Genomic DNA, 14,178 nt, shown 5'->3' with positions numbered 1-14,178 from the left:
CGAATTGCACGTAAACTATACGAGTACAGAAATATATATGATTCAGACCAATCGAGCAACCGACCAATAGCCGTTACAATCGACCGAAGTTCATTTAATGCTCTACTTCCTGGGTTCTCGGAAGGATATCTAATATTCCTACTTTGAAAGTAGTGCCGGTAAGCTAAGAGATCACCTTGAGCGGGTGGATGTGCTAGCAGCGCATCAGTCCTTGCCGTCTTGCATCGAGATAAGGTGAGTCAAGAGCGAGTGGGTAGCTACTCAATGAAGGAAGGAGGAAACTGCACAAACATACGTTCTCACTGGCCTGAACTCTTTGATAGTTAGCTGTCTATTAGCCAAGTAAAAGTATTGTATTTGTTTCTCTGTCTCCTCGGAGAAAGGGGTGTGCCAGTTTACTCAGCTTCTCACACTGGCCTTGAAGCACGTTTAGCTGGCTAGGAATTTAGTTGCTAGTTATTAGGTTACAGGCGTCGTCACTCTTTACTGTTTTATTGCAAAATTAGCTCGTTAGCCATCCGATGCTGTAACCTGGCTACTTATGACTGTAGCTTACCAGGCCCGGTGAACACTGACAAATGACACTATTAGGTAGCTAGCTAGCTACTATGACGGGAAATGCAGCAAATTTTATGTTTTAGCTCTCTAATTAATTAGTCTATGTAATTCAGTACTTGGGCAAGTTTAGTTTGATTTTAATGTTTAATAGCTACTGCGATGAAGATACGGATTACTTTAGGTTGCTACCTGGCAAGATATATTATAGCTAATGATGTACACGAGATTAAGATGGGAAATTTCCAGCTATGGTTTGTTACGTAGCTGCGTTAGGAAACATTCGACGTGCCCTTCAGTTCAGGCGACTGAGTATCAGAGTAACTAACGTTATAGATTTATAGCTAAATAACCAGCATTGGCGAAACATTGCGTGAAATGAGAGGACATTATGGGCTTCATTCGATTGTTGTCCAGAGAACTGCTTTTCTGACCATTTTTGGAAGGCGTGGCTGCTAGCCAAATGCCGCATTCCACTGGCCGGTTGTTATCCGTGGTCGCCCGGTTTGAGAAAATGTGACGCAGAGATGGAAACGTGACCACTGGCGCATCAGCCACGCTGGAGAGCATCTCACTTACACGTGCTTAGTACCATAAAACACTTGATGATTTTATACACACTAAGCTAGCGTAAATGTCATCTACTATGGTAATTGATGCTATGTCTAGAAGCTCGGCTGCTTGCAGTTGTTTCAGTGTGCATTTGTGTGTACTTCAACAGACTTGTATAATTCCAGAATACCTCATCATCCAATGTGATGTTAATTTAGCTTGCAGAATTGCCTCTGTGGCCATATTGTATGTGGACAGTAAACATTGGTAGCCTTGTCTGGCTGCACAGGGGGAGAAGACGTAATAGCGTGGGATGTTATGTAACATTAAAGATGGGAATTCTGGGAGGAGGACACCAGAGTAGTTCTCTCAGTGACCTTAAGATGATGTACGCAGTTCTGTGACAAAACATGGGCTTTTTTTTTTTTTTTTTGAACATCCGAATACAATGTAGGCTGTTTCTACTTGACCTTGTCTGCTTCTGTGGGAAAAAAAAATGTATAGCTTCCTTTGGAAAGAAAAGAGGATGGGGGTACTGCATCGCCTCCCGTACCGGGCTTGTGTGCAGCGTCTGCATGCTGTCTGTGAGCTTGCTCGTTGTTCAGCCCTCGCCTGCCTGTCATTGGCTGAGACCCCGCTCATCACTGGATCTCCTGACTCGGGGCCTCCTCCCTGTACCACAGGAACAGTGGAAGCTTTTGATGTGCTAATGAGCGCCATGGCGGCTGCCAATGGAGACTGTAGTCCTTTGATTGCCCCGATGCGTATGGCTCAGTTAATACAGTGCGGCAGTGGAGAGGGAGGAAAGTGTGCAGGCTTGAAAAGGGAGATTGGAATTTGGTGATTGTTTTGATAGTAACTTAATTGCTGCAGTTCTGTTGTCAAAATTGAATTCTTCACTACTGAGAAATAATTAGGGGTTGCAGGGGGGGTAGAATTCAGTACTTGGGCATGGGAAATGACATCACTGTGGGGGAGAAAAGAACGGTGATTTACGGTTTCAGTGTTCGACCAGTGTCTGGTGTGGGGGGAAAATGACACCTGTGGTGAGATTTCCCTGCTTGGCTGCATGCGGACCGTTAATCACGCCCACACCTGCAGTTAAGTAAAGTGCTGGTCCTGCCACTGATTCGTCTGGCGCGCGCTGAGGCCGAGTGGGCGGAAGCCCAATCCCGTCCGGTTTAGCGGACGGGGGAAGCCGGGCAGCGTCGAGCGATGCCCGCGGAAGCCTCGGCGCGTCGTCTCCATGGCGTAGCTGACTGGAGGCACGCACACAACCCTCCCCTCCTCCCCCCCACCACCGTTTTCTGTAACCATAGAGTGGAAAGTTGGGGTTTCCTTTGAAATCAGAGTGATGAAATAACCGCACAGGAAGAGCTAGGCGGCTCTCGAAACGTGTTTGAGGAACTGGTATGACTTGGACCTCAGAAAGAGTGAGTCTCCAGAGACTCACGGTTACTAAACCGTCCCTGCCTAAATGAGACCGGGCATTCAGGGAGGGGGTGCTCGGGGGGGGGGCTCCCCCCTCCTCTCTGAGTCAGGAGGCAGCTCTTGCTCACTGCGAGTCAGAGCGACAGACGGACACTCGGATGGATGCACACAGGATCCCGTTGTGCGTGACTGGCATTTCCAACCCCCCCCCCCCCCATTTGAGTGAACCCCAGCTGCAGACATCAGGGGCTTGCTAGGTGTGTTACACAACGTGCAGTCTGCATGAGTCACTCTCCTCCTCTGCAGCAGTTATGCTGTGCGGTGCACTGCAGTACAGGCTGTACCAAGGGCCGCCTGAAGTAATATTGATGATGCTTTTGAGCTTTGTGACTTATCGGAACAGGCTCACTCCATTTGTAAGGTTTATATATATTTATGGGGACAGTGTAGTGTAATATTATGTACCCTAAAGGCTGCCGGTTCCATTGCTAGGTAGGACACTGTTCTTGTACCCTTGGGCAAGGTACTTTACCGGTATTGCTTCAGTAAATATCCAGCTGTATAAATGGATGCTATGTGTTGAAAAAAGCAGGATTTGTGTGCACGTTGCTCTGGAAAAGCGCAGCTGCTAAATGGCAGTAATGTAATGAAGAAGCACATTCTGTTTCTGGTGCGTGAGGGTAATGTGAATGTAAAGCACAGCGTGTTCTTCTCCACACTGTCCCTGCTGGTCTGAAGCCTGTTAGAGGACCCCTGCACAGCGGGTGACGTTGAGCGAGCGCAGTCACGAGCAGGCCGGTCGGTACACACGCGCGCGCGCACGCACAGCGAAGGGAAGGGAAGAGGATTAGGGCTTGAGCCGCTGGAGCCGCTGTGCCGCGGCGGGTCACTGTACCGCGAGCCTCGTCCAGAGAAGGCTGCGGCGCCTCGTCTCCCCCGCACCAGGAGAGACGGCCACGCGCGCGCGCTGGGGCTGCCGGGGAGGTGTCTGGCGGTAAAGCGGTTGTGCGTCCGCTGGCGAAGCTGGAAGGCCCCGCGGTATGTAAACCCGACTGGTCTGAATTGAGCGAGAGAGAGAGAGAGAGAGAGGCCGTGTGGGCTCGGCGTCCGGCCGGGTTTCGGCCTCAAACGGACGCGCTGGGTCTCGTAACCGCGCGCGTGACGAGAGCGTATGGTTACCCACCCCGAGCGCCGCCGCCGAGAGGAATTGGGTAGGGTTGACGGGCCCGGCGGCGAGCACCGACTCGGAGGGGAGGGGCGTATTCTGGTCGGGACAAAGCGTGTTCGCGCCCCTCGTTCTGCGGTCAGTTAGCGGAATGGCCGTGCGAGGGGCGTGGCCCGCGGGCAGCGCAGGTTAAAAGCGAGCCGCGGATCGTGACCGCAAAGCCCCTTAGCCCCCCGACCTTCAGAGAGCCCTGCAGTGGCTCAGCCCATAAGCCCTCAGGGCCACGCTGCGTTTGAGTTCCTGCGCAGGTGAGCTTCTGTGCTGCTCAGTGTGTCTGTGCAGAGCTCTCTGCAGCGCTCCTAATTTAGCAGAATTTGCTCCTGAAAATCGCTGTGCGCTAACTGGAAAAGCACATCTAGGAGCACATCTAATTGGGATGCATTAGTGTGCTCCTGGAATTTTCAGCTTGGGAGCGCATGTGCTCCATGGAAAATAATTTTACCGTTGAGCCCTGCTATGCTGATGCACTCAGTGTGTCAACATTCATAATTTAATAAAAATTATAATTACATTTCTCTTCTTTTTTTTTTTTTTTTAAATCCAGTACTTTCTATATTATTTTCATGGAAGATTCATTTACTTCCATGCATCCCATGAAAATAAAAATGAAATGACAAAAAATAGTATTTTCTTCTGACCACGTGTCTAAATATGAAGTTTTGAACATGGACAGATTGCCCGGAAGTGCGTATGTAAATATGCACTTACACACAGTACATTTACATGTAACCAGTCATTTACAAATTCTTTGAATTGCGGTACAAGTTGGCTTTACATTCCCATATTTGGTTGTTAAAAATCTGAAAAACGGGCTACAGTGCTCTTGTGCTGTCTTCTAAGGCTTAGAGAAGCAATGGGAAAAGTCATGTGGGGCGCAGGCTTCATGCACAGCGCGCAGTCTGTATATGCGATATGAATTATCGTTCATGTATTCTTCTGCGTCGGAGGCGGCGAGTTTGTTAATAGAGGGAATGGAAAGTCCAGTTTAAGATGGAGGACAGTGTGTCGCGTCTAGGCGGTGTTTCCCTGTAGCCCGGCGTGAACAGAAGGGTACGCCCTGTACGAGTACGGACTCGATGCATCGTGAAAAATTCCGCTGCTCCTCGACAGAAACTCTCTGGCCCTCAACGTTAACGTCAAAGGCTGCTCCACCTTAACCGGGAGTGTTTGGGCACACGCTGCACTTTTTTTTAGCTGATTAATGCGGTACTGTAAGGTTATTAAGAAACAAACCTGAAATAGTTGAAATCTAATATTATTCTATTTGTTGAATTGAAATATATTTTTGGTGCAGTGCACCGCGTGGTCTGTCGGCCTGTGGTGGGCTGCCGTGAATGAATCGGCTATTTTCGCCGGCGCCGCGGTTGGCGGGCGGGACCCTGAGAGCCTTGCGGCGCGGGGGGTTAGCGCAGAGCCCTGTGCGGCTGGGGCCCGGGAGCTCTAGTCTGAGCCGCCTCCCGCTTGCCCTCGGCGGCAGGATGTGAGCCCCCTCACGTACCACAGCAGGCCGGCCCTTTGTGATGTCACTATGCCCCTCCCTCTCCCTCTCCCCCTCCCCCCCCCTCCTTCTCTCTGCTGCTGCCTGAGCCGTGAGCAGCATCCTCAGCAGTAAGCCTGGCAAGGCGCGACGAACCTTCTCTGCATGCAGCGGGCATCGTTTGCTCCGCGGAGACGCTCTGCTTTTTTCCAGTTTGCCGAGAACGAACCGTTAAAAGGGCCATGGTGAGTGGCAGGTGTGCCGCCCCCCCCCGCGCGATTCGTACGGGGGTGAGAGGGAAGTGTGGCACCGTATTCAGCAGAGGTCTGTTCCCCGTGCCTTCTGGAGCTCAGGTTTACACCGTTAGCTGTGTGCGCAGGGCAGGGCAGGGCTGGGCCTCTCAGGATGGGTCTTATCTCTCCCTGTGAAGCACTTGTGGCTCCTCCCAGCCCCACCCCCCCTTCCGGTCAGGGTGCAGGACAGCCAATGGGCGTTCACACTGGTTTTCATGTAGGCCAGCACAGGTGGTGATTGAAAGTGAGTCAGAGGGAAAGGAGAGGGGGGAGGGGGGAGGGGTGCTGTACAGCGCAGTCATCACCCGGCCTGTCCGTGCTGTAAGCCACACCCCCTGCTGTGGCCGTGTTCCGTGCAGGGGATTAGCCCTCCCTACTTTACAGTGTTTAGCAGGGATTGATTAAGAAGCCTGGATCTGTGCCACCCAGGACGTTCACCTTGCCATTGGGTTTATATACTGTGTTCTGCCACAGGCTAAAACATTAAATGTATAAGCCAAAAGAATATCGTTGCTAATACCTAACCAAGATTTAGCCTATATGTAGAAGTGCCACAGCATAAGTGGTTAAAACAAATTGTGCATGGACACACAAATGCACACATAACCAACAGGTGGAGGAAAAGGCTGCCCAGGTATCAGTAAGTCGTAGTGTAGCAGAAGCTAGGGCAGCGGGCCGATCGGTGGACCGCGGGGGGGGGGGGGGAAGCTGGAAGATGGCCGAGGTCCCGGAGCTCTCCGGTTCCCGGTCGGAAGCCCGATCGGGTTCGCGGGCGCGGGGGCGCCTCCGTTAATAATTCAGGCGGGGCGGGAAACCGAAGCCCCCCCCCCGGCGGGACGGGAGCCGAGTTCAACGCGACCTCCCGCGCCCGAGCCCCCCCTCCTCCTCCTCTCCCCGGGCCGCCCGTCGGTTACGTAACTCCCAGAATCCCCGGGACTCGGCGGGCCGCGGCCGAGGAGCGAGGTCACCTTTCTGTTGCGGCGTCACGCCCCCTGCCTCTCCGGGGCAGATTTTTTAGGCCCACAGGTTATGGGCGTGGCTGCTGGTCTGCTCCTGTACGCTTTAGAGCGGGTGAGCGAGGAGGGCTGTTGTCTGCTCCTGGATTTCACGCCGGCTTCCGCCTTCATTTAATTCGCCCAGCCGTTTAGTAACTGATATCCTGGCTCCGTTTCTTGATAAGTTCATGAATGACGGGTGAAGACTGTTCCTGTATTCCAGCATGAGAACCCAGCACGTGTGCGTTCAGATAATTAGCCCAGTGTAACTGGTCATAATGACAGCCTGCCCCCACACTCCGTCCCTGCCGGAATGCAGTCGCCCACCTCTGCTGTGGAAGTTTTGTTTTGAAGCGCGCCCCTGTTAAAGAAACATGGATTTATACAACAGCCTGAATGCGTGGGATCAGTCGTGCGATGGCGCTTTTGGTCCTGAGGCATTACCGTAGCGTTCGGACTTTGTCGTTTTTTTGTTCCCGCGCCTCTGAGCCTCTGCGCTGCTCAGTGTTTCTGCGCAGAGCTCTGCAGTGCTCCCAATTTAGGAGCGTTCGCTCCAGAAAATCGATGTGCGCCGACTGGAAAAACACATCTAGGAGCACATCTAATTGGGATTAGCATTAGCGTGCTCCTAGATCTTTCAGCTTAGGAGCGCATCAGAAAATAATTTTAGCGCTGAGCCCCGCTATGCTGATTTTTTAAATATGCGGTCAGTATGCTAATGTTCGTACCCTTTTTATTTCCATTGGAAATATTGGAAGGTTCATGGAAGAGTAATGAGCTTTAAAGCATCCCTCGTGTGAGGGAGGGGAGCTGTAGCATCGGGGCTCCAGCGCGGGGGCGAGCGGGCGTGTAACAGGAGCGCAGCCGCCGTTTCGGACCGCGAGGATTCCGCCGTCCGGAGAGACGATCACGCCCGCTGACCCACCCGCGCGCCGAGGCGGAGCGAAGAGGCGGCGGGAGCGCACCGAGGGTGACGTGCCGCAGTGCATCATGGGAGAAACACCAGGGGAGCCTGGCTTCAGAGAATGCGGGCAGGCAGACAGCGGGTTGGCTCAGAATGGAGCCCCGGGCCTTTAGGGTTGAGTTTTGAGTTTCGGCTGGAGTTTGCCTCTTCGGGGCGATTCCTCAAAAATGAGGAAGCGTGCGTCTTTTTTTTTTTTCAAGACCGAGTGGTTTGTGTCGCGTATCATAAATCTGTAACGGCGTCGGGAGACTGTCGGCTCAGATCTGGGGAAATTGACTCGGTAAAGAAATGGTTTTTTTTTTTTTCTTTTTCTTTTCTGTCGTCGTTTGGCACGTGAAGGGCAAAACCGTGGCCTGGTAGCTTGCCAGGGAGCGTTGCATGAGCCGACACGCCCTAGGCGGAAGAATCCAGAATTCAGTTCAAACAAAATCACTCTCCTTTACTTGTTGTGAAGGGCAGACTCCTTCCAGAAGTAATATGCTTCTTTCACTTAACCCCCAAATCGACTCAATGCACTTTGCGATACGCTCTTCCCAAAACCCAAGTTGCCTGGTCCGAGCACTCTAATTTGTATGCGTATGTGGGACTCGCCGTGTTGTTCTGCCAGCGACATTCTGTGACAAACGGCCGCGCTAAGTAGCGGTAACTCTTCGGAAAGGGGAAGTGTCCGGGGTTGGCTAACGTCCGGATGACCGTTGCGCAGCCTTCCCTCTGAACGAACCGTGCTGGAGCACAGCTGCAGGAAGGGCAGGCCCGGCCACTGCAGGCCTTTTACCGCCCGCCTCTGGTCACGTGACGCCTTTTTTTATTTACGTTCTTCCCCTGGAGGACATCCGCCGCGCTTTGCAAAGATCCTCTAGGCTGCCTCCCTTTCCCATCTCACCACTGTTTTTATTCCCATGGCTTCTTGCTTGGGGGGGAAGCTCTAGTTTCCTTATTTCCTAAGCCTACTTTTTATCACGGCGGTTTACAGGAAGGTCGTGATGAGGGGTTTCCAAAGGGAGGGGCCGTGAATGGGATTGGTCGGTCCGCTTCTCTTGATGCGCCTTCCTGTGCAAAGCCTCTGTACCCTTCCTCTTTAAGAAGGCACGCCCCGTGAAAGGAATTCCACTCCAGGAGTCTGAAGGGGGGGGTGGGGGGGGGGGGCTGGTGTTTCTGCGTTCCAGTTGTCGGGGGGGTGGGGGGGGTTAGGAGGGCGGAGGAGGAAGCTTGAGAACACACCGTGTGAACAGCGTATTACTCGTCTGAGCCTGACCCCTCACTGGAAATTACACAAGCGGTTTTACATTGTAAAAAGCGCCCGTGCTAGCAGCTGTCGCGCGGTATAGGCTAGCCCGTGTGATTGACAGCTGAATCCCGACCCCTGTGAGATCTTGGGCACTTGCTGTGCCGTGGTGCTGGACCCACCTGCTGGGTTGTTGCCAGGTTTCCCTGTGCCTCTCACTTTAATAGCTCCTCATTTGCTCGAGAGCCTATTAAAAGTCGGGTAGCTCTGCGGGGCTGAACTCGCAGAGCGGTAATGGCTAACTAGCGCTCGTAGATGGTGGAGGTCAGTCGTGCGCGTTGACCTCTGCTTGATGGGAGTATAGCATTACATTACATTACAGGGATTTGGCAGACGCTCTTATCCAGAGCGACGTACAACAAAGTTTAATAACTATAACCAGGAACAAGTATGACGAAACCCCTAGAGAGAAGTACCGGTCCAAGTACAGGGAACAACCGCATAGTTCAACTTGGACCCTGAAGGTTAAACTGATTAACACTAACAACGAGAACGGCAACAACGCAGTCTATGGAAAAAATACAAGTAGTAGTTAAGACAGTTAATGCACCTAAGTCACCTACGAATAGCAGTCAGGATGACGTCAGTCATGCTGGTCAGTAGTCTGCAGTGAGCCTTTTGTCAGAGCTACCGCTTTGTTTGGATTTGCTCCAGTTGAAAACGATAAATAAATAAAACGTAACCGAAGTAGGGAGGGGGAGAGGGACAGAGAAGCTGAGTCATTGTGCCCATTGTTGCTGTTCTTCTCACCCCCCCCCCCCCACTCCCCCTCCCTCTCCCTCCGAGCAGGACTACTTCAGCCAGCAACGCTCCCATCATGCCGCACATGAAGCCTCAAGACATGGGCTCTGCCTTCATCCAGACGCAGCAGCTCAACGCCGCCATGGCCGACACCTTCCTGGAGCACCTGTGCCTGCTGGACATCGACTCGGAGCCCACCACCGCCCGCAACACGGGCATCATCTGCACCATCGGTCAGTGCCCCTCACCCACCCTCCCCTTCACCCACCCGCGCTGCAGAGCAAGTGAAGTCTGGGTATATTAGCGGTGGGATAAGTGGCCGCTCTTCTCCCCTGGTGGAGATCGAGGGTTGCGGTGCTTACCTTTTCCCAGCTCTCTGTCGCTGACGCTATCATTACATTACATTTATTTGTCCAAGGCGACGTACAAAAGTGCATATCAAGGTCATTGGAACAACTACAAAACACAGGTTCGATAAGGTACAATACTCATTTTGTACAGTTATTTATAGCCAAGAACCAGGGGGTGGGGTAGTAACGCGTTACAAGTAACGCAAATGAGTAAATGAGTTCGTTTTTTGAGGAACGGGCACTTCTCACGTTATTTTCTATCGGCTGTACTCATAACTCTTACTCGAGTATTCTTTTGAATTGTGAATTACAGTTGCTATTTTATTACATATGCGGTGCGATTTTTTTTTTTTGTGCAGCGTCCTGTGCCCTAAAGCATGTGGTATAAGTATGAAATGTGGCTTGGAATTGAATGCAGACTCAGAGCATTCCCATGCCACACACCACATGCTTTAGAGCACAGGACACTGCACAAGAGCCTGAAAATCGTGCCTGTGGGTGTGAAAATGTACCGAACTAGACTTGTAACTAAATTTAGTACTCAACTAGTTTTTTGACTGGATACTTTTTTTTACTCTTACTCGAGTAGTTTTCTTAAAGGGTAACTTTTACTCATACTTGAGTACATTTTTGTATGAGTAACTTTACTCTTACTCAAGTACAGTTTTTCGGTACTCTACCCACCCATGCCAAAAACAGTCCAGTTCACACAGTGAACGTTATTCTGACCTAACCTATGCTAAGTCAAACCGTCACGCTTATTGCGGCTCTGGGAATCCTCACTCTCTGTGCTGTAGCGGTGGGGGGAAGGTGCGGTGACCTGTTATGAAATTAAACCTGACTTCCCTCACTTAAGTAAAAGCCTGTGGACACTGAGGTCCTCTGGGACCAAGGGCCTAGACTGGTGATGCTAATAGACTGCTCAGTTGACCTGCATGTTTAAACAGACACGATATTAAAAATTAATATCACCCTCCTACCCTCCCCGCCCCCAAGAGGTTTGTCTCTCTTCAGGACGTCCTTGTAAATGAGAATTTGTTCTTGATTGGCCTGCCTGGTTAAATAAAAATGAAAAAAATGAAAAAAAAAAAGAAATGTTAAATAAAAAGAGAATGCAGAACTGTTAGGTTAGGTCATGCCTTCGGTCATGAACAGAACTTCATGTACAGTAGTGTTTTTGCGCCATGCGCCGACCTCCTTTCTGTGCCGCTCTGGACGATCTGGGTGGCTCGTGTCGAACCCGGGCCCAGGGTGGTCCCTGAGGCGGGCCTGACGCTCTTCCCCCCCCCGCCGCCCCACGCAGGACCCGCCTCCCGGTCCGTGGACATGCTGAAGGAGATGATCAAATCCGGGATGAACATCGCCCGCCTCAACTTCTCCCACGGAAATCACGAGGTGGGTCTGAGCACGTGCAAAACGCAACCTTGCCCTGGCCAAGTAAGGAATTACCAGTGTCATCCAAAAATGTTCCTCTTTTCGCTCATCTGTCCACAATGTCCACGGCTTTTAATATCAACTCTACGGAGTGCAACAGGTTGTTTCCCCCCATCGTGAGCGTGGTGATGATTGTGTGACGCATTATGCACTGCCTTGTGTGACGATCAATTCTAAGCGATACCCAACTCTACACAGGTTCATCTCCTGATTCTTTTTACACTGGGACTGCCTTGCCATGAAAGGAAAGTCTGTCTTGCGGGGCGTCGGTAAAGGATAAATATTTGCAGGGCGAGTGTAGCGTTTTACATACTGTTTTACATACCGTTTTGCCCAGATCAAAGGTAAGCAATGCTCCTTTTCCTGCGTGGAGATGAAACCTAATCTCCCAATTGGATTTAGGTTCTTTAAATACTTTTCCTGTGTGCCCTCTAGCTCTCAATTTATCTGGCAGGAAATGCTCTCTCACTCAAAGGGTAACTGCCAATTTTCCTCTCCCTCTCCTCCCTCCTCTTTCACCTGCTGGCGTTGGTCTTAACTGGCTCCACCGTCTGACTTTGTATGGCCCTGCCTGTTGCGTTTATAATGGGCGAAATGGTGGCCCCACCATCAGAAGGTCAAATCCAGGTCACGGACGGGGTGACCTTATCAGAATAAAAGCGCACGTATCCCTTTTTCCACGTGTGTGACACGCCTGGGCGCACCTGACTCATTTTGCATTGTGCTTGTCCAGCTGCCCACGCCAGAACTGGCTTCAAGCAGTAAAGTAATTACTATGGAGTGTGACACAGATCTTTTCTGTGTGCGTAAGGAAACCACATTTAGAGGCAGTCTACATTCCCCATGTTGCTTAAGTTGGTCTCCAGTGATTAGTTATCAGATTGAGAACAGTACTCGATAGTGCAAGAGAGAACGATAGCGGTTGGTTTGAGGCCCTCCATTGAAAAGAAGATTTTGAGAAGTATGACCAGGAAACACATGGCAATGTGCAAAAGCTCTTGAGTAATGAGTAATGTGGCCAACACTGAAGCCAGGACAATGCGTGCCCTTGGGGCACGGTAGGCCTCGTCTGCTCTACCCTTCTCATTTGCACATGACTGCACAGTGGATCATATCTTGGTAATTTAGACACGGAGAGCTGAACCCATTTGTTTTGTGAAACGACGGGTTCCACTGTTGCACCGCATTGAATTGTTCTGCTAAGCGGTAGAGATTGAGTACGAGGTCAGGTTGTGTGCCGTGTGAACAAGGCGTAGTGTGGTCCAGCAGAGTTCCAAAGGATAGGATGGTCTCAGGTGCTGAGAGACCAAGCACCACAGAGGTGCTGGGATGGCATTAAGCAGACCGGGGAGAGGGATAGGGCAGATATGACAAACAAATTGTCACTGTGTCACCATTTTTACACCTCCCCTCCACCATATCTGCTGGGTAAATGCACAGACAATTAGTCATCTAAATTTGGCTGAAGTTAGTCAGTCTTTCTACCTGTCACAGTCCCCAGAGAGAGCTGTGGCCGGAACAACTGCACTGTGTGTTATGATGTGGTAACGTTACGGCTGTGCTGTATCGCTACCAACGTAGCGCTGTTGCCAGTTTCATTCACACCACTCCAAAGTCAGAGAATAATAACACAATAAGCAGAACAGGGGAAAGCCTTACCTTGTCCGCGCTTGTAAAACATTTTTTTAAAAGTTGGGTTTTGCGATTGCGGGTCGGCGAAGGGGTGGGGTGGAATAGGTAATTTAATAAGCAAGGTGGTGTCCTTGAACAATAATAGCCGGAAATGTGGGGGGGGAAAAAGCCTGGTTGCCTGTTAGGTTTCCAAACAGGTACTCGGATTTGGAAAAACAAGCAGAAAGTTGTGTATTATAAACAGGCTCGGCAACTCTGCAGAGCTTGTGTGAGTCTGTAGCCCGCATCCCCTTGTCACACGAGCACAGCGAACAGAGACTGGAGGGGTGGAGTGAGTGGAGATTGCTAGTGTAAGATGGTGTCGTTTTCTTGGACGGGTAAAAAAAAAAAAATAGGAAATGGTAAAAAAAATTGCATCTCCAGATGTATTTGGGCGCTGCCCAAGTAAAGCGCATGTGTGGGGAAACGCTGCCTCCCCGATTCTGCTGGGGCAGTGAGGGGGCGGGCCTAGCATGAAGGGAGATATGCCAATTGGGTCACGGCAGGTGGAACCACAATACAACCTGCAACATGGGCACACTGTCCTAAACTCTCTTTTTTGATGATTTTGAAAAGACTGGTGTGCAAACAGTGTTTTGAGTTAAGTTTCAAGAAGCACTATCTCCCGAATCGTTGCTCCCTCTGAATGCACGCTTTGTGTCATAAGCTCAGGTACGCGTGCGATCTGAATAGACTGGAGCCAAAACCTCAATGTTTTTTTTTTTCTCCACTGTGTTTCTATTTGATATTTGATGCTTTTCGTAATTTTAGGGACACGCTGAATGGCTAGTGCGCAGTTATGACTGCGGTGACTGCAGCCGTAAGATATGCCTTCCGTTAACATTAAGACACTTCCTGGCATACCTGCTGATCAAACACAACTTCATGACTCCACCTGGACTTTAGCCCCCCCTGCAACAGGACTTCCTTTAATGCCCAAGTGTGCTAGTGCAGTGTTGCATCATTAGCAAACAGCAGGTTATCCTATGGCTTTTGAAAGGGGGCGACATAGCTCAGGAGGTAAGACCGATTGTCCGGCAGTCGGAGGGTTGCCGGTTCAAACCCCGCCCTGGGCGTGTCGAAGTGTCCTTGAGCAAGACACCTAACCCCTAACCCCTAACTGCTCTGGTGAATGAGAGGCATCAATTGTAAAGCGCTTTGGATAAAAGCGCTATATAAATGCAGTCCATTTACCATTTACCATT

At 50.8% G+C, this 14,178-nt stretch overlaps 1 protein-coding gene across 8 annotated transcripts in view; it reads left to right on the top strand.

Annotated features, from left to right (window-relative positions):
- pkma (pyruvate kinase M1/2a) overlaps positions 1-14,178 on the top strand; it is a 29,270-nt gene that overhangs the window by 4,289 nt on the left and 10,803 nt on the right. For 7 of the 8 annotated variants that reach the window (XR_010330123.1, XR_010330122.1, XM_064336039.1 and 4 more), the window contains exons 2-3: positions 9,567-9,751; positions 11,172-11,263. Coding sequence is in view for 6 of the 8 variants with exons in the window: in XM_064336039.1 (XP_064192109.1) it covers positions 9,567-9,751; positions 11,172-11,263 (277 nt within the window). In the remaining 2 variants the exon portion in view is untranslated. Of the gene's footprint in view, positions 1-74; positions 235-9,566; positions 9,752-11,171; positions 11,264-14,178 lie in introns of those variants that run through there. The other variant, XM_064336040.1, reaches the window with a different exon arrangement.

Source organism: Anguilla rostrata, chromosome 5 (assembly GCF_018555375.3).
Source record: "Anguilla rostrata isolate EN2019 chromosome 5, ASM1855537v3, whole genome shotgun sequence".
NCBI lineage: Eukaryota > Metazoa > Chordata > Actinopteri > Anguilliformes > Anguillidae > Anguilla > Anguilla rostrata.
The sequence above is the reverse complement of the archived record's forward strand: the minus strand, read 5'-3'. Positions and strand labels throughout refer to the sequence as shown.